The sequence below is a fragment of the Syngnathus scovelli genome, chromosome 14, assembly GCF_024217435.2.
Source record: "Syngnathus scovelli strain Florida chromosome 14, RoL_Ssco_1.2, whole genome shotgun sequence".
In the NCBI taxonomy this organism is placed as follows: Eukaryota; Metazoa; Chordata; class Actinopteri; order Syngnathiformes; family Syngnathidae; genus Syngnathus; species Syngnathus scovelli.
In genome coordinates this window covers 5,858,421-5,886,283 of record NC_090860.1, presented here as the reverse complement: position 1 = coordinate 5,886,283, position 27,863 = coordinate 5,858,421, and the positions used below count along the sequence as shown (strand labels likewise).

At 46.0% G+C, this 27,863-nt stretch overlaps 5 protein-coding genes across 11 annotated transcripts; 1 reads left to right on the top strand and 4 right to left on the bottom strand.

Annotated features, from left to right (window-relative positions):
* The first annotated feature begins 1,431 nt into the window (after nucleotides 1-1,431).
* On the top strand, nucleotides 1,432-3,001 carry mrps26 (mitochondrial ribosomal protein S26). The gene is made up of 4 exons (XM_049740066.1): nucleotides 1,432-1,796; nucleotides 2,112-2,258; nucleotides 2,516-2,639; nucleotides 2,729-3,001. Exons 1-4 carry the CDS (start codon nucleotides 1,582-1,584, stop codon nucleotides 2,858-2,860), a joined length of 618 nt encoding a protein of 205 aa, XP_049596023.1. The 5' UTR covers nucleotides 1,432-1,581; the 3' UTR covers nucleotides 2,861-3,001.
* A 223-nt stretch (nucleotides 3,002-3,224) lies between these two features.
* Nucleotides 3,225-14,538, bottom strand: loxl3b (lysyl oxidase-like 3b). 4 transcript variants are annotated; one of them, XM_049740028.2, is made up of 16 exons: nucleotides 14,233-14,534; nucleotides 12,186-12,530; nucleotides 11,887-12,050; nucleotides 11,574-11,791; nucleotides 8,478-8,543; nucleotides 7,817-7,861; nucleotides 7,425-7,635; nucleotides 7,154-7,334; nucleotides 6,673-6,827; nucleotides 6,166-6,336; nucleotides 5,088-5,247; nucleotides 4,746-4,989; nucleotides 4,527-4,642; nucleotides 4,234-4,370; nucleotides 3,728-3,839; nucleotides 3,225-3,647 (listed from the first exon to the last, which is right to left on the bottom strand). In XM_049740028.2, exons 2-16 carry the CDS (start codon nucleotides 12,520-12,522, stop codon nucleotides 3,574-3,576), a joined length of 2,391 nt encoding a protein of 796 aa, XP_049595985.1. In that variant the 5' UTR covers nucleotides 12,523-12,530; nucleotides 14,233-14,534; the 3' UTR covers nucleotides 3,225-3,573. The 4 variants fall into 4 exon arrangements, with proteins under 4 accessions (XP_049595985.1, XP_049595983.1, XP_049595982.1 ...); XM_049740026.2 differs by lacking the exons at nucleotides 6,166-6,336; nucleotides 8,478-8,543 and adding an exon at nucleotides 5,422-5,577 and having other exon boundaries at nucleotides 14,233-14,538; XM_049740025.2 differs by lacking the exon at nucleotides 8,478-8,543 and having other exon boundaries at nucleotides 14,233-14,533.
* A 375-nt stretch (nucleotides 14,539-14,913) lies between these two features.
* On the bottom strand, nucleotides 14,914-18,029 carry pank2 (pantothenate kinase 2). Of its 2 annotated transcripts, XM_049740035.2 has the most exons (7): nucleotides 17,582-18,029; nucleotides 16,679-17,031; nucleotides 16,353-16,606; nucleotides 16,040-16,216; nucleotides 15,820-15,943; nucleotides 15,461-15,586; nucleotides 14,914-15,400 (listed from the first exon to the last, which is right to left on the bottom strand). In XM_049740035.2, exons 1-7 carry the CDS (start codon nucleotides 17,814-17,816, stop codon nucleotides 15,350-15,352), a joined length of 1,320 nt encoding a protein of 439 aa, XP_049595992.1. In that variant the 5' UTR covers nucleotides 17,817-18,029; the 3' UTR covers nucleotides 14,914-15,349. The 2 variants fall into 2 exon arrangements, with proteins under 2 accessions (XP_049595992.1, XP_049595993.1); XM_049740036.1 differs by lacking the exons at nucleotides 16,679-17,031; nucleotides 17,582-18,029 and having other exon boundaries at nucleotides 16,040-16,154; nucleotides 16,353-16,502.
* Nucleotides 18,030-19,322: 1,293 nt separating this feature from the next.
* On the bottom strand, nucleotides 19,323-23,188 carry LOC125980645 (mitochondrial antiviral-signaling protein). 2 transcript variants are annotated; one of them, XM_049740037.2, is made up of 6 exons: nucleotides 23,136-23,188; nucleotides 22,811-22,907; nucleotides 21,961-22,083; nucleotides 21,543-21,723; nucleotides 20,820-21,328; nucleotides 19,323-20,464 (listed from the first exon to the last, which is right to left on the bottom strand). In XM_049740037.2, the coding sequence occupies exons 3-6, from the start codon at nucleotides 22,081-22,083 to the stop codon at nucleotides 20,042-20,044; spliced, it is 1,236 nt and encodes a 411-aa protein (XP_049595994.1). In that variant the 5' UTR covers nucleotides 22,811-22,907; nucleotides 23,136-23,188; the 3' UTR covers nucleotides 19,323-20,041. The 2 variants fall into 2 exon arrangements, with proteins under 2 accessions (XP_049595994.1, XP_049595995.1); XM_049740038.2 differs by lacking the exon at nucleotides 21,961-22,083 and having other exon boundaries at nucleotides 23,136-23,186.
* A 459-nt stretch (nucleotides 23,189-23,647) lies between these two features.
* On the bottom strand, nucleotides 23,648-27,747 carry LOC125980646 (calphotin). Of its 2 annotated transcripts, none has more exons than XM_049740039.1 (5): nucleotides 27,618-27,747; nucleotides 26,536-26,658; nucleotides 26,118-26,298; nucleotides 25,395-25,897; nucleotides 23,648-25,047 (listed from the first exon to the last, which is right to left on the bottom strand). In XM_049740039.1, the coding sequence occupies exons 2-5, from the start codon at nucleotides 26,656-26,658 to the stop codon at nucleotides 24,625-24,627; spliced, it is 1,230 nt and encodes a 409-aa protein (XP_049595996.1). In that variant the 5' UTR covers nucleotides 27,618-27,747; the 3' UTR covers nucleotides 23,648-24,624. The 2 variants fall into 2 exon arrangements, with proteins under 2 accessions (XP_049595996.1, XP_049595997.1); XM_049740040.1 differs by having other exon boundaries at nucleotides 26,127-26,298.
* Between the last annotated feature and the right edge of the window lie 116 nt (nucleotides 27,748-27,863).

The window sequence follows — 27,863 nt, the reverse complement described above, 5'->3', positions numbered from 1 at the left end:
TATTATAGTTATGCGGTTATCACACAAAAACTCTACTTCACTTCCTCCAATGTTTAAGGTAGTGCTTCTCAATAATTTTCTGTGATGCCGCCCTAGGGAGAAGAAAATGTTTTGCGCCCTCCATGTTATTAACATTAAAGAAAACAAAATACAGTGGAGCCTCGGTTTTCGACCACAATCCGTTCCAGACGGCTGTTCGAGAAGTGAATCGTTCGAAGTCCGAATCATGTTTTCCCATTACAAATAATAGAAGGAAAATTAATCCGTTCCAAGCAAAAAAAAAATAAATAAAAAAAATAAAATTGCGCATTTTTGTCCGATCGTGCAACTGCAGCGCACCGCCGAACCGTAGCGCGTCGCCGAACGCGCAACTGCACCGCGCTGGTCGCATTATTGTGACAGAGCCGTCGCTGGAATTTAGAAAATATTTTTAAAGTCCTGATGTACTTTCCAAAATTTAAGTGGACCTCAGTGCGCAGGGAGCTTAATTTTGTCCGATCGTGCAACTGCAGCGTACCGCCGAACGCGCACCCGTAGCGCGCCACCCACCGCGCAACTGCACCACGCTGGTCGCATTATTGTGACAGAGCGGTCGCTAAAATTTAGAAAATGTTTCTAAAGTCCTTATGGACTTTCCAAAATTTAAATGGACCTCATTGCGCAGGGAGCTTAATTTGGTCCGATCGCGCAACCGCAGCGCGCCGGGCGCTCACTGTCGCATTGCTTTAGGAGCGTCTTTGTGTTTTAGGATGGCTTTACTGCTTCCACTTGCTTCCTTTGGAGGCATGATTAGAGTTGATGCAATCCTCAGAGTAACGAGAATGTAATAAATGCGGGTCTTGGCTCATCTCGCGAGGTTCGACAACCGAATTTCGTCCGACATCCGAAGCAAAAAAATCTCGATTTTTTTTTTTTTTTGTTCGATTACCGATTTGTTCGAGAACCGGGACGTTCGAAAACCGAGGCTCCACTGTACTGCCTTTTCTCCATTGTTCACTCATTTGTTTCGAGTAGGAAACAAAGTTAATTATTTTGTCTCCATCTTAACATTTTTTTTACTGACTGTATGAAAAAAATAAGAAGGTTTTGTTACTCTTAGGCTAGCATCACACAGTGTTATTAAACTTGCATAAAACGTCAGGGCAAATAGCCACTCTAGACGAAAGTTAAATATTCCTAATATTATCTAGCTATAATACAATACCGTATTGTATTGAGTGACAAGCTTATAACTGATGTGATGCGGAGTTCATAGCGTAACCCTAACCAAACTTATTTTGGAGAGAAGATATGACTCGCAGCCACGGTTTATTCTCCTCTCATTTTTTTACATCGCGCCAACAACAGGACAAGAGACGTACACTGACTTTAAATGCAAAACTTATCCTAACCTCTAGACGGCGAAAGTGTCAATGAAAACTCTTTCCATCATCCGATTGCTTCCTGGTGTCAGAGGACACGCACAAGATGGCCGCCACCTGAGGACATTGATAGTTGTTATTCTTCAGTGTCAATGTGACACATTTGGACTTGTTCTACTTTCTGAACGCGGCCACGGCAAGCGTCTGACAAGCGGTGGTGATGGCGGCGATGTTCCGAAGCGTGCGAGTTGCACGGCTGCTAGCGCCTGGAAGGACCGCGCTGGTGGAGGCGCAACGCGGACGAAAGTCGCGCACCGACCCGGTGGCCAAGTCCAAGCTGGGGCGAATCAAAGTACCACCGCCGGTGGACCCGGTGGAGATGGTCGTGCTGCGGGAGAGATACACCGACTACAAGCTCATCATGAGGGCGCTGCGGTACCACCCTAACGTTCCACATCACACATGTTTTAATTGGACAACATTTTGGCCTCATTTTGTGGTAAACGCAGTCATGCTAATGCTAGGCGTTCAGGTATAATGTTGTTTATATTTTAGAGTAAAATTGAATTGTGCTTATGGTATATTTGGGATTTTAGAAGAAAATTGAATTGTGCTTATGGTATTTTTGGATAATTAAACATTATTGTCCGATGTATTTTTTTTCCATAAGTATATTAATCATTGTTAAAAATCTAAAGGCACAGTGTGAGCCAGCTAACAACCTTTATTTTATTGTGTTGGTCATTTCAGTGTGGAGTTCAAGGAGGAGGTGCTAAGGAGGAAGTACGAGGAGGAGACGGGTTCCATGGCAGAGGAGCGAGCACGGCAGGAGGCTGAGGAACACAGTAATCTGATGGACCTCAACCGTCAAGAGAACTTGCGCTTGCTCCGTCTTCGGTCAGCCAAATGCTAATGCTGAAGATTCAACAGTTTTAACTATTTAAATGCCGTGTAATTGGAATTATACATCAGTAAAAACAAACACAAATTGCACAAAGAAATTTATTATTTTCTATGTAATAAATAAGACTGTAGTTTTTGCAATTGTCAGAGACTTAGAATGAAATTACTTAAAAAATAACCTTGAAAAATGGTTCAAAACAGTTTACGAAAATAATTTAAAAAATAAATCACAAAACGTTGTTGTTTTCCAGGCTTGTGAGGATCCAGAAGGAAACGGAAGAGGCTGAACGCAAGAAGCTAGAAGAAGCTCTTCAGCAAGAAGAGCAACAGCAAGAATTCGTCAGGCAGAAAGAAGATGAAATTGTGCAGCTGCAGGTACACATCTTCACCCAAATTTGTCTTTTTGGTCAAACAATGTCTTTGGTATTGGTCATATGTTTTTTTTGGGTTTTTTTTGGCCACAGGAAGAAGCAAAGAACTTCATCACGTTAGACAACTTGGACCAACGCATTGAGGAAGCTCTGGACAACCCTAAGAATTACAACTTTGCCGTGGATAAGGAAGGTCGAATCGTTAAACAGACGGTGTTGCGGTGACAATTTTGGACAAGAAAGACATTTGCAAGGATCACCCATCAAAAAGTTATTTTATAACCACTTCTTGATGGCTGGCTTTTCTTGTCCACATTTCTGATCGTCATTTTCAATGTCATGCCAATAAAGGATGAAAAGCAGCCAGTCGATGAGTAAAGTTGATGTGTTTACCTCTCTGATGACGTTTCCCCCACTTCTGGTACGGGTCTTGCCAATCCTGCTCGAAGTCGCTGGAAAACTGCGAGACTTTTAGTAACTCAGCCAAGTAATTTCAAAAACTTTTGAGAAGAGAACAGCAGAACCGACCAACGCCAGGATGCGAATCGATGTGTTCACGGGTGTTACGTATTAAATTAAAAACTGTTGATTCTTACAAATTCATCATCTCATTTAATTGAGTGCAGCAGGTGTGATTATATCAGTGTACATACAGCATTTCCATTTATTTACCATTGTCCAATCTTTGTTGTAAAATCCTAAAAAAACAGAATAAAACAGCGTTGCATCTCACAAGATAATCCTGGGAATCTTTGGAGCACCTTTGAACGGGTAATAAATACATTCACAAGAAAAAGAATGACTGAAAACAGCTCAAGCACGGATTTTCAAAATGGACGCTTCCTCACTGAAACCTCGCTACGTAGAGGAAAGAAAAACAACGGCGAGTGCCCTAAACGTACACCGTGATATCTCCTTCCACCCGTCGCTTGTTGGGATTAAGAAATCTGGTTATTCAACTGTCCCGGGTACTTCTCGAACCTTCTCTCCGCCTCCTCGCTGAAGGCATCACCTGTGGGAGGACATATGATTGGGGTTTCAACAAAGTGAAGCCATTTTCATCATCCCGGAAAGAGTGCGGCGGCAACTTACCGACGTGGCAGTTGTGGAACCAGATCCGATGGCCGTCATACTTGCAGTTGCACTTCATGGCGTTATTGGTGAAGTCGCTCTCGGCCACTTCCAAGTTTGGGTTTATCACCACCTGCATGGACCGGGAAGTAAAAGCAAAGTCGGTTGGATAAGGAGATGAAGGGCAAAAAAACAAAAATGCTTCTCTTTTATTTTTACAACACAAGTAAACCACTGCAGAGCACAAGAACAACCCTCATGCTACCTGGAGAAAGACTTTGGAACACATTCCACCACTAGAAAGTAAATGCCATGAAAACTGAATGGACCTCAAACATTTCCTTGAGGAACTCCTCCTGACACCAGTCGTAGCTGGCAACACAAAATTGGGCATACATGACAGGATGCCCAAAACTGGAAGCAGCCATTTTGGTTCCAAGCAGCCATTTGCGGCTCACCCCGGCAAGGGAAGTGGCCCAAATGGACCCAATCAGAAGCACGTGTGCCACAGAGTGTGCGCTTGCTACCTGCATGATATAATTTCCAGGTTTGACGTCTGTGATGTCAATCCACTGGCAGTCGATGTCATGGCGGTACATGTCCCAGCAGCCCACTGTGATGCCCTGGTCACCAAAGTTGGCACACTCGTAACGCTTGGAAACACCTGCGTGTGGTGTCATCATCAAGGTCATCATTGGATAAAAATCCCCCAAAAATATTTGGGATGCATATAACGCCTTCAAAGGACAGTACGCGAACTGCAACCACAATGCTGCACATATTTCAGAATATTTGACCAGCATGAAAAGTTTGTGTTGACCTTCCTCGCAGTCAGAGTCCTCCAGACAGAAACTGGCTTTGTGCCCTTCGGCCACTTTGCTTCCGTTGGCGTTCAGGAGATCGTAATGGGTGAAAATATCCATACTGTGGTAATGTCTGAGAAAACACAGGAGTACCGTTTAAGCTTTCAAGAAACATCCAGGAGAAATGAATATTAAAATGGCTGCCACTTGAGTGTTTTTTGTTTTGTTTTTCTTACCCGTGACAGGCGTGCCACACCCACGAGTGGCGTCCAGCTTTGGGCTTGAAGTCGGCGCGACCGATGTTGTGGATCTGCGAAGAGAAGCGCAGAAGGCGGCGGTGCCCGTAGGGCCAGTTAGCCTTGGCGGCCGTCTTGGACAGGCAGTCCTCCTCAGCGGCGCAGTAAAGCATGTGCAGGGGTCGGTCCTCGATGTAGACTGACTGCTGCACCAACGTGGCGTTCAGGACCAGGTCGGACGTCGCTGCGCCCCAAGCGGACAAACACCTTTTAGACTACTTAAGTTATACCAATTATTGAATAAAAAAAAAAAGAAATTAAAAAAATTCCCTTGACACTCACTCTCTGAGCAGATGACACCGGCGGCGAACTTGGCAGCGGCCTTCTGGCAATTGAGCGTCTTGTGTCGTTGGCAGTGCATCAGCGACATCTCATCTCCGGTGCACTTGACGCCACTCAAAATCATCTCGGTCACGTTGCTGCTGTCCCAGTACCACGTTTCCTTGGGAGGCGGGGCAAACACAGAGCGGCCGGCTAATCAGAGCATAGAAGACACACGCTCAGGAAGTCATCGCGAGATGAAGACTCAAGCGCAGAGGTGGCCATTTTGAAACGGACAGATTTGTAGATGGGCTAAGCAAAACATTTAATTCACTAATCACAATGGTCTTCTTACGGTGATGGCGTGCATGGAGTAGCCCAGGCCGAGCTGCCTGCACGCCACCATGGCCTCCCTGGTGCTCCAGCCTGCGCTGCAAACCGTACCCCACCTGGAGCCTACCCGAAGCTCCACCCGGCCCTCGTACGTGCTGCGGCCGCCCACTAACCGGATCTGCGGAACCACACACCCTGCTGGGAGTCACTCAGGCATCCGAGCTCATTGGCAAATTCTAATACTGACTTTTTTGAAAGGCCTTGTTACTTTCAGTGTCACATGACCGATGGAGCTCAACTTGATATCGGAGAAACTGACAATGGTTTGATTGCGTTTGTACCATCTCATGTTTGAATGTGAAGACTTCATTTTTTGAGATGTTGAAATTTTTTTTTCCTTGATATTTTTGGGGAGATAATTTTTTGCATGCCAATTTTTACGTTAATATATCAATGCATTAGGAATTCAAATTCAATCTCAAATGGCACAAGTTGCGTGCAGGTAGTGGAAGACGTGTGCCAGGCACGAGATAGAATGTAAGCGGTTTTTTTTTTGCAGGGGTGGGATGAGGTCAGTCCTCGGACCAGGAACGCGGGATGTTTTTCTTTGCACGCCACAAAGAAAAGCTATTAGTTATTATGTACTGTCACATTTTTAGCAGAAAGCACAAATGAAAAAGAACACGTTTGGCCATCAACCAATAAAATATAATAAAAGAATCGCCCAAATAAATTCAGCCGGCTACGTCAGGTGTTAGCAACCTACTTGGTTAGCCTGGTTAGCATAGCCCAGGCCTAGCTGCCTGCAGGCTACTATAGCCTCCTTGGTGGTCCAGGTCTCGCCACAGATCAGACCCCAGCCTTCCGTGCCATTGGCGTTGGTACCCAGAACCTCAACCCGGCCCTCGTAGCGGGTCCGCCCCCCTCCGAGTCGGATCTGTGTGGCGGGGCCCAGCCGGGGTTAGTGCAAAGATCCAGAGGGATCGGAACCAAAAGCTTGTTTTTTGGGAGGGATCCCACTGGAGCCTTTGAGAGCAATTGCATGGCAGTATGGAAATCGTGACGTCCATCATGAGGCCATGTGAGTTTGTTAGCATATTTTTGTGATCACATTCGTCAACTAGGCACTAAATTGGCGTGATCATGTCTCGGCATGATATCATCACAAAATATTAGTAGCAAAAAAGACATTTCCCTGAGTGACCAATCACAAGAGCTGTACACGTGTCATGTGACTAATGTGCTGGCCCAAAGAGAGATGTGTCGCTCTGACCGAGTTCTCCAGGCCCATGTAGGGAACGTTGCAGCGCACGGCGGCATCCTCCGTGTGCTGGCAGTCCTCCGATGTGATGTTCTTGAACGGGCAGTTCCAGATGGAACGCTCTAGGCCCGAGCACTTCACCTCGTTCATGTAGATGGGACCGACTCCTGGAAAAACAAACAAACAAACAAACAAACATGATGTTTATATTTTTTTACGGGCACTGGGAAAGCACTTTGAACCAGGAAGGTTTATTTAAGCAAGCGTTAGCAAACAACACGTTCGCGGGGAAAAAAATGTTGTCCTTGATTTGCTGAAAAGAGGAACTGTACCATAAACGACCCTCGTCGTGGAATTAGGAACAATCCCTCGCTTGACTTCACCAGAGTGGAAAGTCTGCAAGATTTAGCAGTCTGCCGATGTATTTTAAAATGGGTAGATTTGTGTTTTCAAGACATTCAAAAGCCTCCCATTTGAGGAAAGTGAGGCTCACCTTGGCCCATGCGTCCCCCCGTCATCGCCTCCTTGGCACTGCCGAAACCCAGCTCCCTGCAAACCACGCTGGCCGACTGCAGGTCCCAGCGGTCATCACACACGCTGCCCCACTCGCCGCTCTTCAACACCTCCACGCGGCCCTCGCCTAGACGGGCCCCGCCCTTCAGCCTCACCGTGCTCTATCGAGACAGAGAGAGAAAAAAAGGGACTCATACAATGTTGTGGAACGACCGCGCGTCAGAGTTTGTTGGAGGCAAGCGGGCCCTTACCGAAGTTTTGGTTTTCTTCTTCAGTGCGCCGTGGTGCTGCATGAAGAGCAGCCCCGGCGCGCAGCTGACGACGACGGGAGAGCCGCCGCGGCACAACGCCGTGGTGTTGGGCCCATTGAACTCCATGGGGCACGCAGCCAAGTGCACCTCGGTGCCCGCGCACGCCACTGAGTGCACGCGGTACACGTTCCTCTGTCGCTCCAAAAACAACCTGCCAAGGCACCGGACGCATTGTCAGCTTGAGTCACGTATACCGGGTGTAAATGTTGACCATGGGTCCATTTTGTAAAATCAGTCCACGTGTCAGTCGGCTTTGAGTCAATTGTTGTTGCTGTTTTTTTTTTTTTTTTTTTTAATAACCACGGGAAAATTTTTACAAGTGCTCACGTTACCTTGGGCCGGGGTTGCTCTGTTTAGATTTAGCTTTAGCTGTCTGCCTGTAAGGTAAACACGGGTTAGACTGCACAATTTTAGCCCCACGGCATTAAAAGCATTCGGAATACTTGTTTCAGAAGGAAAGTGTCACTTTGTTTTGTCTTTTTTAGTCAGAGCAGGCTGGGTGAAAGTGACGCATTCTGAATCAATGTGAAGAGCACAAGTGTACGAGCACCTCAATGACCTACCAGGAGAACTTTGGAGGGTTCTTCAACAAAACCTTAGAACAATTGCAGGATAAAGTGAAACTCAAATTTTTCCCACGATTGTCCATTTAGTTGCCGAACTGGAACAACTTTGTGAGTTTTGGAACCTGAGTTCTCAAATACAATGCCACCAAGTTGTTTGTTGTTGAAGAATCAATCACATCACAAAGTCTTTCCGACATGCAAACACATTTAAATGAGCACGAGTTTAATAGCCAAACACTTACGCAGAACAGGTTGACTTCTTCAATATTGTAAAAAGTCAACTTGTGTGTGACTTGAGTCTAAACTCGGGTTACAAATGGTTATTGACACATCCATCTAGTTGTGAAAAGTGTTAGTAGCTACTCTAAGAGGAAAACGAGAACACGGACGGCGAGGCGGGCACATTTTCCTCCTGGCGACAGAGTACCTGGCGCCTGCTGTGATGTTAACCTTTGACCTGGACACCCTCTTGGCGGTACGCTTTCTCAAACGTCTGCAACCACCACACAGCCACATGCGCTCACATTTCTTACAGTGGATTTTTTTATCTTTGAGTTACAGCTCAAGTTTCTTACAGTCCATATTTGCTGTTCATTTTTTGCAGCGGGATGGGACAAAGCAGGGGCGGGGTGGTCAGGTCACCATCAGTGAATTGCGGCGCTCACATTCCACAAGTCGGCAGCGCAAATTGAGGTCAAACATAACGACGCAGATATTCCAAACATTTAGCACCCACCTTTCAGGCTTGTGTGGCTTATTTTATTTAGGAACTCAAAACATGTTTTTTTCCACCCACTCACCACCTGATAAATTCCAATGAAAGTTTCTTGCTCGCCATAAATCGATAGCCACAATATCTAGTGACATGTAAAATCGATGCTACACTGCCTGATATTAAGACAAAACATTGACTGTAATGTTGCCACGGCAACTACCGTAATTTTCGGACTATAAGTCGCTCCGGAGTATAAGTCGCACCAGCCATGAAATGCCCCAAAAAGTGAAAGAAATATATATAAGTCGCTCCGGAGTATAAGTCGCATTTTGGGGGGCAATTTATTCGACAAAATCCCACACCAAGAGCAGTCATGAACGAGCAACAACAGGATAAACGATAGCAACAACAGGCTAAACGATAGGTATGCTAACGTGGCAAACACAAACAAAGAGCTGAGAACGGGCCTGACGTAACATATAGAGTTATTAAAGACAACTATTACATAAATATTTTTTTTATAAAACCATCTGTGTCACTCCAATTCATTAAATCCATCGATCGTTCGATACGATAGCAACAACAGGCTAAACCATAGGTATGCTAACGTGACAAACACAAACGAAGAGCTGAGAATGGGCCTGACGTAACATATAGAGTTATTAAAGAGAACTATTACATAAATAACATGTTTATAAAACCATCGGTGTCACTCCAATTCATTAAATCCATCGATCGTTCTTTGTCAACAATGGGTGCGCGCGGCTGACGGCGCTTGCAATTCAAAATATTCCACAGGCCCTTATGACGATATACAAATTATATTACTATTAATAACTATTATATAAGCAATATTATCAAACCATCTGTGCACTTTAAATCATTAAATCCATCGATCAAATTCCTCGTCTTTTGTCAACAACGCCGCGCGTGCGTCCTGACGTCTGCCTCGTCGTTATTCCACAGATCTACTATATAACTATATTGTAGCGTTAACAAAGTACAAGGAAAGACATGGGCTTGGTAAACGGCTCTTTATTTAACAAAACAAACTTCCAAGCGGGTGACGGCGTGGACTTCCAGCCACCGATGTGGAAGAGAGCTCCATACAATAGGACCGGGCGCGCGTAAAAGCCATGTCAGAGCCCCATGCACCGTCCGCGGACAGCCACCCAGCCGAGCGCCGGCCCCCAACTTCGATCCACGGAGGTGAACGAGAGCTCAGTAGAGTAAGACCGGGCGTCCGTAAAAGCCATAATAGTTTTTCAAACCTTCTATGTCACTCCAAATCCTTAATTCCTTCACTCTCTGCGTCCTCCGTGTCACTTAGAAACAAAGTCGCTAATGATGCCGGTAGTACATACGTGAGTACGTTTGTCCTTTACTTTCTTTCTGCTGCTCAATTACTGTTTTGGGCTGCATATTTTACAACTTGAAGTTTGTTACCTGCAAAATATGAGTTTCTTTTTGGTGCCATTTTTCCTAAGCCCTTCCCATTTAGAGCGCCCTCATCCAGTTTCGTCTGAAAATATATTTCTTTTTCAGATGTAGTTTTTTTGTTTTGTTTATTTGGTTGTTTCATCAAAGTCAAAGTCTGCTTTATTGTTGATTTCTTTATATGCCAAGACACACAAAGAGATCGAAATTACGTTTCCCACGGTGACAAGACATAGTACACAATATGCATACTAGTAAACAACACAAACAAACCCAAGAAGGCACAAACAATGAATAAATAAGAGTGATGAATAAATAATAAATAAACAAATAACATAATAAATATAAGAGGAGCAAAAATGGAGCAAGTGTGCATACAGCAGACAGTGGACTTGGATATGGCGCTTTAAAGTGTTAATTGCTCTATTTGATTTTTTCTCTATTTTTTATGTTTTGAATATGTTCAAGATAAAGATATAAAAGCATGTGAAGTGAAAACATAACATGTGAAGTGGTCAACTATACTTGTAATTAAGTGATGTGTTAATGATCAAGTAAAAATTTGTGAAAAAAAACCCATATATAAGTCGCTCCTGAGTATAAGTCGCCCCCCCACCCAAACTATGAAAAAAAACGTGACTTATAGTCCGAAAATTACGGTAGGTTTTCCCACTAGCGGCCTGCAATAACTGTGTCAAAAAGTAAAAGCACATAAAAGCAGTGAAAAAGGTCCAATGTAGAAGTAATGATGAAGGTTGACGTAGTAGGAAAAAGCAAATTGAATTTGTGCTTGAAAATGGTCGCTTTGGATTTTGTTTTTGGACTGAAACGCACAAATTGCTCCACAACGCCGTTAACGAGGTCACCACATGCGCCTTGTGACCAAAGGCTCGTTAAACAGGATGTACAGTAGCCCCGCCACGGGATGTGGTTGCTTCCCACCAAGGCTTCACACACACCTGACAGACAACACACACGCGCGCACACACGCACTTCTCCTCAAGCTCCTGCGAGACGCCTGCACGACACACACGCACGTTTTTTAACGAAAAGTCTTTTTCGCTCTCTCCTCTGTCCACCTGGAATGCGAAAGACAAATATCTTCAGAGGAGAGCAAATGTGCCCTTTTAGGAACTTGAGCAAATAGCACGAGCTCCAGCTTTGTTTTTCTTAGTAGTGTTTTCTTTGTGTGCTCTAATTATGAGACACGTCATTGTCGTTCCCATTGCTGCAGCCAGATAACAAAAAAGAGAAAGAGCCGCGTGACTGGGAGCAACGGTGGAAAATGGGACGACCGCAGAATTCATTACGGAATAGCTTGCCTTAGATGGACACTACATTAGGTACACCATGGTGACCGGCGCCACTGACCTGTAGAAGTTCTTGTTGAATTTCCTCTCCTGAGGGAATCCTAGCATGCCACAGACCACACGCGTGTTCTTGGCCGTCCAGCCGGCGTCGCACACCTGCGCCCAGCCGTCCTTGTACTTGATCTCCAGAACGCCTTCCGTGATGGGCAGGCGCTTCTTGGCCGCCGCCACCACCGCGCGCAGGCGCACCTCCTCCAGCTTGTTCTCGTCCACTTGAGCCTGATGAAAGGTTACGAGAATGAAAGTATTGCCAAACACAAGCAATGAAATGATGCTGATGAAAAGGAGCAAACACTCCATCCCAGCGGAGCAACCTCGATGACATTGGCGTCCACGAAACCCGGGATCCTCTCGTCTTTGCACACCACGCCAGCATCCTCGTCGTGAGTGCAGTCGCTGTTACCCCAGCCGCGAGATTTGCATGCGCTGATGCTCGACTCGCCGCCGCCGCATTGCACGTTGTCCAGCCAGATCTTGCCTTCAACGCAATTACCACACATGGGACCACTTGACTTGTTGCTAGGCGGACTTCACCGCAGTAACATAACTCCCGCGAAATATGTTGGGGGCAATATACGAACAATAGGCTGCACTCGATAGGGGCACGTCCTACCTTGTCCCTTTCCGTATTTGGCGCTGTGTGTCCACCCGGTGGCCTCGACGAAACCCAGCTGTCGACACAGCACGTTGGCGTTGGCGATGGAGAAGTCGTCGTCGCACACGGTGCCCCACTCGCCCTTGTAGAAGAGCTCCACGCGGCCCTCGTTGTGCTTGCGCGGAAATCCGGCCAGTCGCACTTTCAGCGTCTCTGACTGCGACTGCGGGGCGGATGGTGACGCCGACGGCCGAAGGGTGGTAAGCGGCACCGGCATCTGGGCGAGGCAGCAGGGCGAGCACAAGGCCAGGAAGAAGAGTAGCGACAAGTGATGCCTGCCGGTCCACGCTGACATTTTTACGCCTACATGCCAAACAGATCAAACAGATTTGATTTGACTGTCAATACGCATCACAAATGAACACGATGCTAGCTTGACTTTTGAGTTGTACGCTACATAAACGTGCTATTGACGACTGTCTGTGTGCGTGTAGGGTGGGAGGGGGGCACAGAGGGGTCTGCACAAATCCAGTAGTGTCTTGTGTTTGTACAGAGACCACCAGACGGGAGGCTCCCGCTCCAAAACATGACTGAGATTTTTCCTGTCTACCACCGAGGAGGACTTACTCGATGTCCAAATCATTCATTTATTTCTTCTTTTGACTTAATTATCAGCGGTTTGTATTGACATTCTACACAAGTACCCGATATCTTAGAACATGGATCCGATACAATACCTGGTATCGCTACTCGCCCATTCCAAATTGATAGTCTTTCATCCCCTGTAAATAAAACCTTCAGAAAGCCTTTTTTTTAATTTTCTTTCACAGCCCGATCACACCTCATGTGCTAAACTGAGCCATGGGTGCAGCGTGTTTGCTCGTTTCCCCGTATTGGTGCCAGAGGTTGCTGACCTCGCTGACCGCACGGCAGCTGTGCGTCTTCTGCTGCTCGAACCGGCGGCCTGACTCAACATCACAGTGGGAACATTTTGCACGTGTGTGTGGGGACTGTCTGGGTCGGGATCACGAGGGAGGGAATACTTTCCAGAAGCCACAAAGAAACCTCTTCGACAAGACTGATTCATTCGTTTGATCTGTGACTGAAGTAGCAATTTGGATGGTGTGGTCATCATTAATAAAAAAACTTCTCAGGTGAGATTTGTTTCAAAATATGGGATATTAAAATAATGGAAACATATGCAAAGTCTGTGTAATACTTAATTGAGGAGAATGATAGCATAACTTGAGGACCTTTGTTTACGTGTGTTCAGTTAGCTAGCTAGCTCTGCCTAAACCCCAAGAATGCTTCCTCTCGTTGCAGATTTGGAGCGTCTTGTTGCTGGCCACGAGTAGCTGTGCATCACGCACAGAAAGACGGAACAGTCAGGCTGTTTTTTTGTCTAGTTTTTTCTAGACGAAGTCCTACTTTTTGTAAATTGTAATATTACGGAGGTAATATTTCAGTCATATTTGCAGAGAAACACTTTTTTTATGAGAATGAAGTAATTCTCAAGATAACGTTGATTTTTGGGAAAATGAATTGTAGTATTTCAATAAAAACATTGTTTTTCCGATTTTTTTGCCAAGATAAAGACATTTTTTGATGCAACTGTATTTTTATAAAATGTGGTTCTTTTTAAAAAAAAAGTTGTATTTTTCAATACGTAATAAACCTGATAGCTAATTTCATTTTTCACCCCAAAATTGCACCGCATTTCTTACACGCGCACACACACGCAGCGTTGTATGCGGGAATCGAACTCACGGTGTCGGAACACAAGACAGGCAAGTGTACCCCTACACCATCAGCGACCCCCCGAAATAGCCTTCTTGAAGCAGTTTTTTCAACATGACGTCATGAAAAATTGGAGGATGCCCGGTGGAATACTCACAGGATACAGCGGTCATTTACGTAAGGTTTCACTTTATAGCCAGTGCCTATCTTTTTGTCTCATGTAAACACACAAGCCAATCAAATACACTACACTTTAAGTTACACAACATTTCCATTTTTTGTATTATGTGTTTGGAAAGTTGCAATTGTAGGCTGTCTACGTGCTTACCTTAATGATATAGAGTGGAGGGAGCGCTTCAATTACTTTTGTTTTCCTGGCAGGGGAAAAAATGGTCCAAAAAGTGGTGAAACAAGGCAGAGAAATCCTTCACGTTTCCTTCACACTTGGCTCCGTCTAATTGCCAGTATAGTTAAGAGGGCAGGGGGAGATAAACAAGAGTTCCAAAGTGTATGGTAGGCACGACGTCGCCTCCTCGGCGATGTCTGCAAATTGCCAGCTGTACAGCCTGGCCGACGGAAAGGAGCAAAAGGACCTAGAGGGGAGAGGAGGAGGAAAAAGGAGGAGGGCTGGGTCTAATTCCTGGGAGACACACACAGACTCTTTCATGCCTGTCTGTTGCTTGCGTAATGGCAAGAAAAAATGAAAGGTAAGTAGGTAAAAAGAATTAAAAGAACTAACTGCTGAAATTGACTTTATTTTTAAAAATACTTTTTATGAGCGCTGTTTTGTAGCTCACATAACATGACGTCATGCTGTTCCCCAGGTAATGCTCAATTAAGTAACGGATATGGATGCTTGTTTGCGCTGATTCCAAATCTGCCCTCATTTATTTCGTAAGCATGAGGTTCTCATAATAATTTGTAATATTTATAAAATACTGGGTTTTAAAGGACATATTTTTAAAAACTCAATTGGTGAGCATATTGTCAGCGTGAAGAAACAAGTGTGTGCCAGTAATCAAGTTGTTTATTGGGGAATGATCACACTTGGATAGGTAACCTAAAACAGAAAAAAGGTCCTTCTCTTTCAAATCAAGCGTTGTTTTCCTCACAGTATACAAAAGCGATTGTCTTCACAAGGCAGGCACTTTTCTTTTTTTACAGGACCACACGTCCGCAAAACTGACACAAACGTGTGCTATTGTCCTCGCCAAATCAATAATGAGTAGAGGCGTCTGATGTATCCGCTGTTTTAGTTAGCAACCGTCAGATAATGGGCTAAGAGGTTAACTAGTTTGGAAGGCGAAGGCTTTTATTTTTTTGGTGTAACAAAAAACACAACACGACGCAGCGATGACTTGGACGCTTCAGACCTTATAAAGTGCAACATTTTGTTTTGCTTTGCAGCAGCTTGACCTTGTCCATTTTTTTCTCTTTCGGTTGCTTCAGGACAGATGCAGCAGCTCCAGCAGAGCTCCAACAGCTCCAAAGTAACCCTAAAAAAATAAGTGTCTCAGATCCAGCACAGCGCGAGAATTTGGATTCTGTTTGCTGACCTCGTGGCGCAAGAAGAGTGCTTTGAGTTGGCCTTTGGACCAGTAATCCATGGCGTAGGCCAGCAGCTTCATGGACAGCGTGTTGACGCGCAGGAAGTTGCCCACAAATACCACGCGCTCGATGTTCTTGCGGAAAAGCACAATTTGTGGCTTTTAATCAGCCCGTTTGCTCTTTTGGACAACATCGGCGGAGGAGATCCTGAGTCGGTTGGCCTAAGACGCCAAACCCGGCGCCTTCATAGCCCTGTACAATGCTGCTTGATCAAGACGCCACAAGGCAGCACCGTAAAGAGGCTGAAGGCAGGCAGGACCACGCCAACTGTCAGCAGAAGTCACCGCTCGGCCGGGTACCAACTCACCTCGTTGAGCGCACACATGCGCGTGATGGAGCCGATATTGTTGGTGATGGTGACCAACGTGGCCCTGGCCAGGTCCTGCTTGGACACCGACTCGCGTTTGTCTTTGGACATCATGTTGCCAAAACTATTGAGGTGGCCAAAAACAGGGAACGGTCAATTACTTTCTTTTTTAAGTCACAATATTACAAAACTTTGTCTCTCAAAAGTCATAGTTGCGCACCTGGAGGCCACGGCCCAGCCCGGCAGTCCGAAGCGCTCGTAGTCACCTCCATAGATGTCCCGCACCAGTTTGTCAACGCGGGTGCTCTCGCCTTGTGACGCCATTGCCAAAGCCTCTTCAAAGGTAGAGCAGCCCGTCAGCAGGCAGCACAGGCCCAGGAACGTCCCCCCACCCAGGCTGAAAAGTCACCCCACCGGTAAGCGCTAACAGGGTCCATGCGGGTATCGGAAAATCTCACAAGAATGGTTTTGCAAATATGGTTGGTTTGTTGTTTCTTAGCGGGGAAGGAGTATGTGTGTGTCGGGGGGTGTACCTGGTCCCGGTGACACGCTTGTAGTTATTCTCCGAGTAGACAGCGAGGATGCTGACGCCGGAGCCGATGTTGACCAGCAGCAGTGGGTACGGGTTCTCTAGCGCGTACGGCCGCTGCACGCAACGCTCCGGCTCAGACGGGTTTTCAAAGTAGTAGCACTCGGACGGGCCTGGGGAGACCACCGCATCCATGTAGAGCACGCCGCGGATCAGGCAGTCCAGCTCGTCCAGCTTGTGCAACTGCAGGTCGGCTGTCTGGGTTGGCGGAAGGAATCGGGTGATATCAGCAGCTGACGGACGTCAAGCAAACATGCAAGGTTAGCGCACCGAGCGGAAGTCGGCCTCAAATTTGTAAGCGCCGCCGCCGGTGGCACAGAGGCTGGTGTGCAGGCTGGAGAAGTGCTTGGTGCGGCCCATCTGCAGGAAGGCGGGCAGGTCCTGCGTGGGGAAGCGGATGAAGTGCAGGTTGCCTGTGCGGCCGCACAGTGTCAGCTCGCGCAACTCCAGGTGCACGTCGCGGATGCCTGTGGTGCCGTACGCCGTGTTGGACGTCAAGTAACGGCGGATGCTCTTCAGGTTCTCCACCTCCTCCTGCTCCTCCTCCGCTGTGATGTCGCGAGGCTCAAAGTACACCAGCTTGACCAGTGTGCCGCCGATGTCCATGCCAAACCACGGGAATGCTACGTTTCAAATGACAACATGCAGACGGTGACTTTCGGATGGCAACTGCTACATGAATAAATATAGTATAGGTCATGAAATAGCATTGTAGATTGCACACATATGTATAAGGGAATGGGAATATATTGAAATGATTACGTTTTTTTTAATTGATTCGAAGGCCATTCGTAATCTAATCAAGTGTTGCCTTTTGGAGGGAAAATGTCAGATGGTGATGGTCACATGATGGCATTCATCCATCTCATAGTGGTACTGATGGTGATGATCACCATCATCACCATCACCTCCAGAGGAACAGTGTGTGCCACCAACGCCATCTTGTTGCACAACAGCTACATACTTCAAACACCTAATAAAACGCAAATTTTACCTCTTGTAACGTCATTGTCTGACATTACCGTGTGCATCAAAGCCGCCAATTTACGCCAACATTTACCTTAATTTATTCATTAAATGTGTCTAACTAATCGATGAAAATGTCACTGACTAGTCAACAATTATAAAGGTCTTCTTTTATTATTATGTTGTTAAGGGCACAACAATACTTACGCGGCCTGCTCTTCTTCACGGAATCGCTGCGACGCCTCGGAGGAGCGTTAGAGGCTCGGCGGGGCGACGGAGCACGTCCGGCCAGCGCGGCCGCCGCCACCTTGTCGGCCTCGCTCTGGAGAAGACAGCCTGCGCCGGGCACGTCTGTGTCGGTGCGCGGCTGCCTCTTCGTGGGTGTTTCGCCCTCGTCGTCCGCGCTGTCATCGTCGCGCTGGTGGTGGCCGTTGGTCTCCATTTAAAAAAAAAAAAAAAAAAAAAAAGACGAACGAATGGGTCAATTTACGACATGGATGCAGTTGTTAATGGTAACCAGGGGCGGCTCTGATGATATTTAGGTGGTGACTTAAACGGTTGTGGACGAAGAGGCTAATTTCACTGCTAACTAGCTAAATTAACTTGCCGCTTGCCTCGGTGCTGTGTTCAATGCGAAGTGGGCGCGGTCATAGGAGTGACAGCTGAGTGGCCAATCAGAACTCGAAACATGTCTAAAGACACGCCTTTCTCGATAGACACAATAGTAAAATGACCATTTTAAGTGAAAAAAAGCAGAGAAATCTTCAGAAAAGATAACACTGGGCAACAATTTTTTACTTTTTGAATGTTGTCTTGATTTTTACAACTAATTTAGGGTAGCTTTGCGCTGCTGAATCAGGAAATAACATCCATTTGTCTCCATCAGGTCAGGTTTTTGTGCCAAGTTGATTTGAAAAAATCGGATCATGTGACAAAATCACAGTTTTTCACTACCAGAACAAATGCCTTCCAAGCTTCCAGTTCCACTTCGTTCATTGAATTTTCGAACTCTGGATCTCTGATGAGCTCACGGATCTGAGGACCGTCAAAGATGCCAGCTTTCAACTTTTCCATGGTTAATCCTGGAAAGGTTTGGCACAAGTAAGTGAAACAGTCACCATCTTTGTCCAGAGCCTTGGTGAACTGTTTGATTAAGCCAAGTTTGATGTGCAGAGGTGGGAAGAGTATTCTGTCTCTGTCCACCAGAGGATCGTTGATGACGTTCCTCTCCTTAGAAGGCACCAATTCCTCCCGCACAGGCCAGTCCTTCTTCGTGTAATGCTGAGCACGGTCTCTACTATCCCACATGCACAAAAAACATGGGTACTTGGTGAAGCCAGACTGTTGTCCCAACAAAAAGTTCTTCCCAGAGGGCAGAAGATCAAACAAAGAGTGAGCGGGGTGACTCACATCACTCACAATCATGGTCGCCTTGCGGGTGAGATGGGAGGTGTAAATGTCCTTCAGGGAGGGGAGTGAAACACCAATAATCTTACCAGCCGTGTTCACTATGCGCTGCAGGGCCCTCATGTTGTATTCAGTGCAGCTACCACCCCAAACAGCGATACAACTGGAGAGGACACTCTCAATTGTGCCACGGTAGAATGTTGTCATGACCGCCGGAGGAGCACTTTCCCACTCCTTATTAGAAGATGGTTAAAACTGTTACCATTACAAAAAATGCTAATCATACAATCCCTGAAGGGCATTTACGCCTCCCATCTCGCCCGCAAGTCGACCACGATTGTGAGTGATGTGCGTCACCCCGCTCACTCTTTGTTTGATCTTCTGCCCTCTGGGAAGAGGTACAGGAGCCTGCGCTCCCGCACCGCCAAATTCACCAACAGCTTCATTCTCCAGGCTGTTAGGATCCTGAACTCTCTTCCCCCTTCTGCGTAGCGTCCTGTGCTTATTGTGTTGTTGTTTATTTATTATTTATTCATCACTCTTATTTATTCATTGTTTGTGCCTTCTTTTATTTTTCTTGTTTTGTTTACTTGTATGTACATTGTGAACATGTCTTGTCACCATGGGATAGTGGGAACGTAATTTTGATCTCTGTGTGTCTTGGCATGTGAAGAAATTGACAATAAAGCAGACTTTGACTTTGACTTAAAACGTGGCATTAAATCAATATCAGTGTGTATCCAGCATAGAGCAATACCATATCTAAAAATAAATAAATAACATCTACAAACTCTGTATACATGCTAGCATTAAACCTTAAAACATCAGCTGTTTTCATAACCATAAGGCACACGTAAATTGGTCTCCTTGAAACAGTGATTCCCAACCATTGTGCTGCGGAAAATTACACAATTTCTATTAGGTCCTTGTAAAGTGAAAATAACATGTCAAGATGAATTGGTCACACCACAGAGACTAGTGTTATCTTGTCTACGTGTCTGCTAACTAGCTTGCCGAATATGAATGGGGAAACCCCCCAGAATATACATAAAAGGAGGCTCCAAAATAGTGAAAGATAGAGCTCGGCTATCAGTTGAGTGACGCCGATAGCGTGCCCCCTGAATGCGCTAAAACACAATTCTTTTTGTGTGTAGTTACTAAGACATTTTTGGGCCAGGTGATGTGCTGTGAGACTTTTGTCAATGCGAATGGCTCAAAAAGTGGTTGGGAAACTCTGCCTTGAAGGTGCAGCGCTTCTCCTTAATGCTTCAACTTCCATGCCACCAACAGCGCGCAGACGCCCACTCCCAGCGCCGTCGCGATGAACTTGCCGTTGGCGGGTAGCGCGCCGCGAGGGCTCGGCTTCTCGGCCTGGACTTCCTTGGCGGAGAAGCTGTTGACCGCGCTTTGGCCGTCCGAGTTAAGCACGGACGACTGTTGGGAGATGTGCACCACATTCACCCGCACCCCGTCCTCTTCATTGTCCTCGCTTATTTCCAGACGGTCCGTGTCACCAGAATAGGGGTCGGCCGATGATCCGGATACGGCGTCGTTGGAGTTGGGATCATCTTGCGGCGAGATACTGGTAAGTGTGCGGGGCGTGCTCAGGCACATCGAGGCAGTGGCGGTGGACAAGACGGGGCTCGCAGGACTTCCTGTTGCCGAACAATTCTCGACAATGATCTGAAATAGAAAAATTACCGTATGTTCCAGACTATAAGTCACTCCGGAGTACAAGTCACACCAGCCATAAAATGCATAATAAAGCAGGTAAAGACATATGTATATATATAAGTTGCACTGGAGTATAAGTTGCATTTTTGGGGGAAATTTATTTGATAAAATCCAACACCAAGAACAGACATATCATCTTGACAGGCAAATTAAAAGAAAAATAGAATCAAGGTAGCAACAGGCTAAACAATTGTACGGTTCGCCAACGTTACATGACACATAAACAACGAACTGAGAACATGCCTGACGGAAAATATGGTATGTTATAAAATGATGTTGTGTAAAAGAGTCTTGCTCTTCTTACCTGTGTTGCCAGAGCTTCCAAAATATCTCCTGGCGGCAAAGTAACAGCTGCGGGAGTGAGTTTTTCCACAGTCGCGGCAGTTTCCTGCACGGGGTGCTTCTCGGGGCTCTGACGAACGTCGGTCAAATCCAGGTTAATGGGACTTTTCGGCGGGCTTTCAATGACATCGCACGGGGATGTGTCGCACAATTCCGCAACTTGGCCGGATTCAAGCGATGCGTCGCAGTAGAACGAAACCTCCTCAGGCACCGCTTTGTTAGATTCAGAGCTTTCCAGAGGATCCATATCTGTTTCAGAGGCAGAGGAGGCAAGTGGCTGTTCAGATACTGGTGGTGGAGCGGGCGCGAGAGTTTGGATCTCTGGTTTCGGGTCGGCCTGAGGAGGGCAGGACGGGGAAGTTGCAGCTTGGCTGGGGCTGCTGGTCTCTGACCCGGAAAGGTGAGCAGCGGATGGAGCAGGATCGACATGGACCTTCACAACGCCGGTTGGGGGAGAGCTGGGGGCGGAGTCTACACAAACAATGACAAAGACAAAATAATTCACAACATGGGTGGATGCGCCTTGGCTAATGAAAATATAGAGTGGACATCATCTATAAATGCAAGAAAATTACGCTTATGCCATAAATAACAATGGCTCCTCTCAACAGATATCCACGCTGACCACATTATACGACAGCGAGCAAAAAAGCAAGACTAAGCCAGCAAGTGAAACGGCTCTTACTGCTGGCGCCTTGGAACTTGTCATACTCAGCTCGGATTTCTGCAGCGATGGCGCCGTGCTCACACATGTCCAGAGCACGGATGAAGTGCTCGAGCCAGTTCTCCCGCCTCTTCAGGCAGTCCAGGAGCAGCACCATGCTGTCAGAGTTGCCGCACATCTCCCGCTTGGCTTCGATGGTCTCCTGCCAGCGCACGCCACATGACAAACATTCAACTGGGTTACTTGGACTGTACTCGGAACAGAACGAATGAGCCACATGCTGATTCACCAAGTCTGGAGACAGAATCTAACTGCGTAGGAGCTTGCTAAAATGCGAAATGTTGATCCACCTTGTGAGGACAAACATGCACTTGTAAGCAGATCATATCTTCACACTTGGTGAAGCAGCATGTGTCTCGTTAGCACATAAGAGTCTCACCCGGTCGTGATTGGTCAGGCATGGCAAGTGGGGCACGATCTCGCGCACATTGATCATGTTGATGATGGTGCCCATATGAGTGCGCAAATAGCCATTGTATACCTTGTCGCTAGCAAACGTCATCTGGAAGGAGAATACAATCGTACATTTGTGCAATTGTTTCCCTTCTGATACAGCAATGTTAAGCGAAGAACAAAATAGTAGTGAAAGTGAAACTAAAAGTGAGCATGTAACCTCCAAGAAGACAACCGAACTCACATAAAAAGGACTTTAGAACACAAGGTCAGATTTGCCATGGATTGCACAAAAAAGGAGGGGATGAAGTGGGAGAAACAGCAATGTGTACATATTTTATTTGTGAAGACAAACTCATACTTTTTCATGTTCATATATGTGCAAATCCTCTTATTATTTTATATAAACATAACTGCTCAATTCGAACACGGACAGGGAGGGGTTGTTATTTTGTCTGCTCCAGTGCCTCATGGACTGACCGCCATTAAACAACCCAAGAGCTTGCAAATAAAGAACCAACTGTTACTCAACATCTTTCTTTTCCTTGTTCAACAACTGACATGTCAAACAACATGCAACAATAATAACCCAACAATGAAATTCACTTCTTAAACCCGTTTAGCAGCAAATCTATGACTCACACTGACACTGAGCTGTGTGAAACTCCCCTAATAACAAGTTTGATCATATTTTCACAATGTAAAGTTTTTAGGTCAACATGGGACTAGTGACTCGGAAGCACTACACAGCTATACAGCAGTCGCGGGAGTATAACGTCATTTCTTGGACGCGACGAGCAGCAAACGGCGTGAATATTTTCGTGTTCCAAACTCACCTCTGGCGTGCGTGGGCTGCTGCTGCGAGTGTCACCTGAAGACCAAATCCAGCACGAAAACTTTCCACGCACATCTGCCCCGGCCTTTTAGGCCTTCCTATTGGACGAAGAAGCCGTCAGTCTACACAAAAGCCAATCAGTAAGCAGGAAACTCAGCATGGGTGCCTAATTCAATGTCAATGTGGCTCTGCGGTTCGGATTCGATTTGATCTCGATTTCTGCTTTACATCTGTCGCTAATCCCGTCAAGATAATCCGCGCACACGAACAAGGACGAGGCACACTATAGTAACATAGGCGTTGAAAAAATAATGTATTCTATTTACATTTTGCGCCGGGCACGTCTGTGTCGGAGCGCGGCTGCCTCTTCGTGGGTGTTTCGCGCTAGGCGTCCGAGCTGTTATCGTCGCGCTGGTAGTGGCCGTTGGTCTCCATTTAAAAAAAAAAAAGACGAGCAATTGGGCCAATTTACGACATGAATGCAGTTGTTAATGGTAATCAGGGGCAGCTCTGATGATATTTCGGTGGTGACTGAAACGGTTGTGGGCGAAGAGGCTAATTTCCCTGCTAACTAGCTAAATTATCTTGCCACTTGCCTGGATGCTGTGTTCAACGTCAAGTAGGCGCGGTCATAAGAGTGACGGCTGAGTAGCCAATCAGAACTCGAAACATGTCCAAAGACACGCCTTTCCTCTGTAGGCACAATAATAAAATGACAATTTTAAGTGAAAAAAAGAAGAGAAATCTTCAGAAAAGATGATCTTTGGTGCACTGAAGCTGCTTATATCAAATTAATCAATATTCACTAAAACTACGAATCAAAACATGACAATATGACTTTAGGGGGTCCAATTTTATTATCATACTATACAAATCACTATGTATATACAAAGAAATGGCTTCAAAACAGGACTGTGTAAGTTATACACAGTAAGCAGCAGCAGTCCTCCAGCCTTTCACAATTTTACTGTTTCTCTTTATATTCGTGCCACTTAATAAGGTGACTAAACAGCTTTTAAAAAATATATTACCCTGAAACAGACAATTTTTTTAGACTTTAAAATGAATATCTAATGAGTTTTACTTCAATATTAAAATAAACAACAGTACATATTTAAAATACAAACTTTTTCTCAATCATATAACCATAATAAGGGTTCTACTAATGTGGCCTTCAAGCACGAGCTTTTCCCACTCCTTATTAGAAGATGGTTATAACTGTTACCATTACAAAAAATGCTAATCATACAATTAAAACGTGGCATTAAATCAATATCAGTGTGTATCCAGCATAGAACAATACCATATCTTCAAATAAATAAAAAAAATAACATCTACAAACTCTGCATACTTGCTAGTATTAAACCTTAAAACATCAGAGGTTTTCATGACAATAAGGCACACGTAAATCGGTCTCCTTGAAACAGTGATTCCCAACCATTGTGCTGCGGAAAATTATACAATTTCTATTAGGTCCTTGTAAAGTGAAAATAACATGTCGAGATGAATTGGTCACGCCAGAGGGAATAGTGTTGTTATCTTGTCTATGTGTCTGCTAACTAGCTTGCCGAATATGAATGGGAAAACCCCCCAGAAAATACATAAAAGGAGGCTCCAAAATAGTGAAAGATAGAGCTCGGCTACCAGTTGAGTAACGCCGATAGCGTGCCCCCTGAATGCGCTAAAACACAATTCTTTTGGTGTGCAGTTAACTAGGACATTTTTGGGCCAGGTGATGTGCTGTGAGACTTTTTTCAATGTGAAAGGCTCAAAAAGCAGTTGGGAAACGCTGCCTTGAAGGTGGAGCGCTTCTCCTTAATGCTTCAACTTCCATGCCACCAACAGCGCGCAGGCGCCCACTCCCAGCGCCGTCGCAATGAACTTGCCGTTGGCAGGCAGCGCGCCGCGAGGGCTCAGCTTCTCAGCCTCGACTTCTTTGGTGGCGACGCCGTTATCCGTGCTTTGGCCGTCTGAGTTAAGCACGAACGACTGTTGGGAGATGTGCACCACATTCACCTGCACCCCGTCCTCCTCAATGTCCTCGCTTATTTCCAGACGGTCCGTGTCACCGGAATAGGGGTTGGCCGATGATTCGGATCCGGCGCCATCGGAGTTGGGATCGTCTTGCGGTGGGATGCTGGTATGTGTGCGGGGTGTGCTCAGGCACACCGAGGCGACAGCAACGGACAAGACGGGGTCCACAGGATTTCCTGTTGCCGAACAATTCTCGACGATGATCTGAAATGGAAAAATGACCGTATTTTCTGGACTATGAGTCACTCCGGAGTACAAGTCGCACCAGTCATAAAATGCATAACAAAGCAGGAAAAGACATACATATGTAAGTTGCACTGGAGTTTAAGTCACATTTTTTGGGGAAATTAGTTGATAAAATCCAACACCAAGAACAGAAATATCATCTTGAAAGGCAAATAAAAATAAAAATAGAATAGACGCAACAACAGGCTGAACAATTGTACAGTATGCCAACGTTACATGACACATACACAACAAACTGAGAACGTGCCTGACGGAAAATACGGTACGTTATAAAATGATGTGTTAAAGAGCCTTGCTCTTCTCACCTGTGTTGCCGGAGCTTCCAAAATATCTCCTGGCGTAACAGCTACAGGAGTGAGTTTTTCCACAGTTGCGGCAGTTTCCTGCACGGGGTGCTTCTCGGGGGTCCGGCAAGCGTCGGTCACTTCCAAGTCAATGGGACTTTTCGGCGTGCTTTCAATGACATCGCACGGGGCTGTGTCGCACAATTCCGCAGCTTGGTCGGATTCAAGCGACGCGTCACAGCTGAACAAAACCTCCTCAGGCGCCGCTTTGTTAGATTCAGAGCTTTCCAGAGGATCCATATCTGTTTCAGAGGCAGAGGAGGCAAGTGGCTGTTCAGATACTGGCGGTGGAGCAGGTGCGGGAGTTTGAATCTCTGGTTCCGGGTCGGCCTGAGGAGGGCAGAACGGGGAAGTTGCAGCCTGGCTGGGCCTGCTGGTCTCGAACCCGGAAAGGTGAACAGCGGACGGAGCAGGATCGACGTGGATCTTCACAACGCCGGTTGGGGGAGAGCTGGGGGCGGAGTCTACAGAAACGATGATAAACAAAGACAAATTAATTCACAATATGGGTGGATGCAGCTCGGCCAATGAAAATATAAAACGTGGACATCATCCATAAATCTAAGAAAATTTCGCTTATGCCATAAATAACAATGGCTTCTCTCGACAGTTATCCATGCTGACCACATTATACAACGGCGAGCAAAAAAGCAAGACGAAGCCAGAAAGTGAAATGGCTCTTACTCCTGGCACCTTGGAGCTTGTCATACTCGGCTTGGATTTCGGCAGCGATGGCGCCGTGCTCGCACATGTCCAGAGCGCGGATGAAGTGCTCGAGCCAGCTGTCCCGCCTCTTCAGGCAGTCCAGCAGCAGGACCATGCTGTCAAAGTTGCCGCACATCTCCCGCTTGGCCTCGATGGTCTCCTGCCAGCGCACGCCACGTGACAAACATTCAACTGGGTTACTTGGACCGTACTCGGAACAGAACGAATGAGCCACATGCTGCTTCACCAAGTCTGGAGACATAATCTAATCGTGTAGGAGCTTGCTAATATGCGAAATGCTGATCCACCTTGTGGGGACAAACATGCACTTGTAAGCAGATCATATCTTCACACTTGGTGAAGCAGCATGTGGCTCGTTAGCACATAAGAGTCTCACCCGGTCCTGATCGGTCAGGCACGGCAAGTGGGGCACGATCTCACGCACTTTGACCTTGGTGACGATGGTTGGCATATGAGTGCGCAGGTAGCCATTGTACAGCTTGTCGCTAGCAAACGACATCTAGAAGGAGAACACAATCGTACATTTGTGCAATTATTTCCCTCCTGATACAACAATGTTAAGAGAACAACAAAATGGAAGTGAAAGTGAAAGTAAAAGTAAAAGTGAGCATGTGAACTCACATAAAAAGGACTTTAGAACACAAGGTCAGATTTGTCATGGATTATTTTACAAAAAAGGAGGGGGAGAATGTCAAATAAATTACTTATTAATAGCTCCCTATGGAAACGTCACAGCATCCCCCCCTCCCTCCCCCCCACACACACACCTTTGTTGTGTGTCCACTTCGTTTTGTTTGCACAATGCATTCGTAAATGTCACCCAAAAAAGCCTGCTGTCACTCTGGGGCTTGAACAATCGCCTCAACTCACCTGGACTCAAGTGGTGATCAGGTGTCACGACACTAAAGTTAGGCAGGTGCATTGTGTAAAAAGATTTGTGTGCAAGTGCGTCTGTGCGTGTTTGTGAGTGTGTGGTGTCATGACAGATTGCAGATTAACAAGGAAGCACACGCACATACAAGGACGGTGGCAACTCCTTAACACAAGGGCAACGCTTGACCTCTGTGCAATATTCCAAAACACGTCTTGTGTTATTTTCATTTTGATGCAACTGTAACTTCATTATTATGATTATGATCACAAAAAAAAACTACACTACAACGACCGGGTTGACAAGGTAGATATTTATAAATATAAATAGATAAATATAAATAACAATGAAATTCACTTCTTAAACCCGTTTAGCAGCAAATCTATGACTCACACTGATACTGCGCTGTGTGAAACTCCCCTAAAAGCAATTTTGATCATATATTCACAATGTAAAATTTTTAGGTCAACATTGAACTTCTGACTCGGAAGCACTACACAGCTATACCGCAGTCGCGGGAATAAAGCGTAATTTCTTCGACGCGACGAGCAGCGAATGGCGTGAAATTTTTCGTGTTTCAAACTCACCTTTGGCGTGAGTGGGCTGCTGCGGCTAGTGTCACCTGAAGACCAAATCCAGCACTAAAACCGAACAGCGCCCTCGCTGCTCCTTTCCACACACATCTGCCCCCGTGCCACCTTTCGACGTTCCAATTGGACGAAGAAGCCGTCAGTCCACGCAAGGGCCAATCAGAGTGCGGTAATGATCAGAATGGGTGCGGTTTGACGGCTCCTAATCCAATGTCAATGTGGCTCTGCAGTGAGGATTAGATT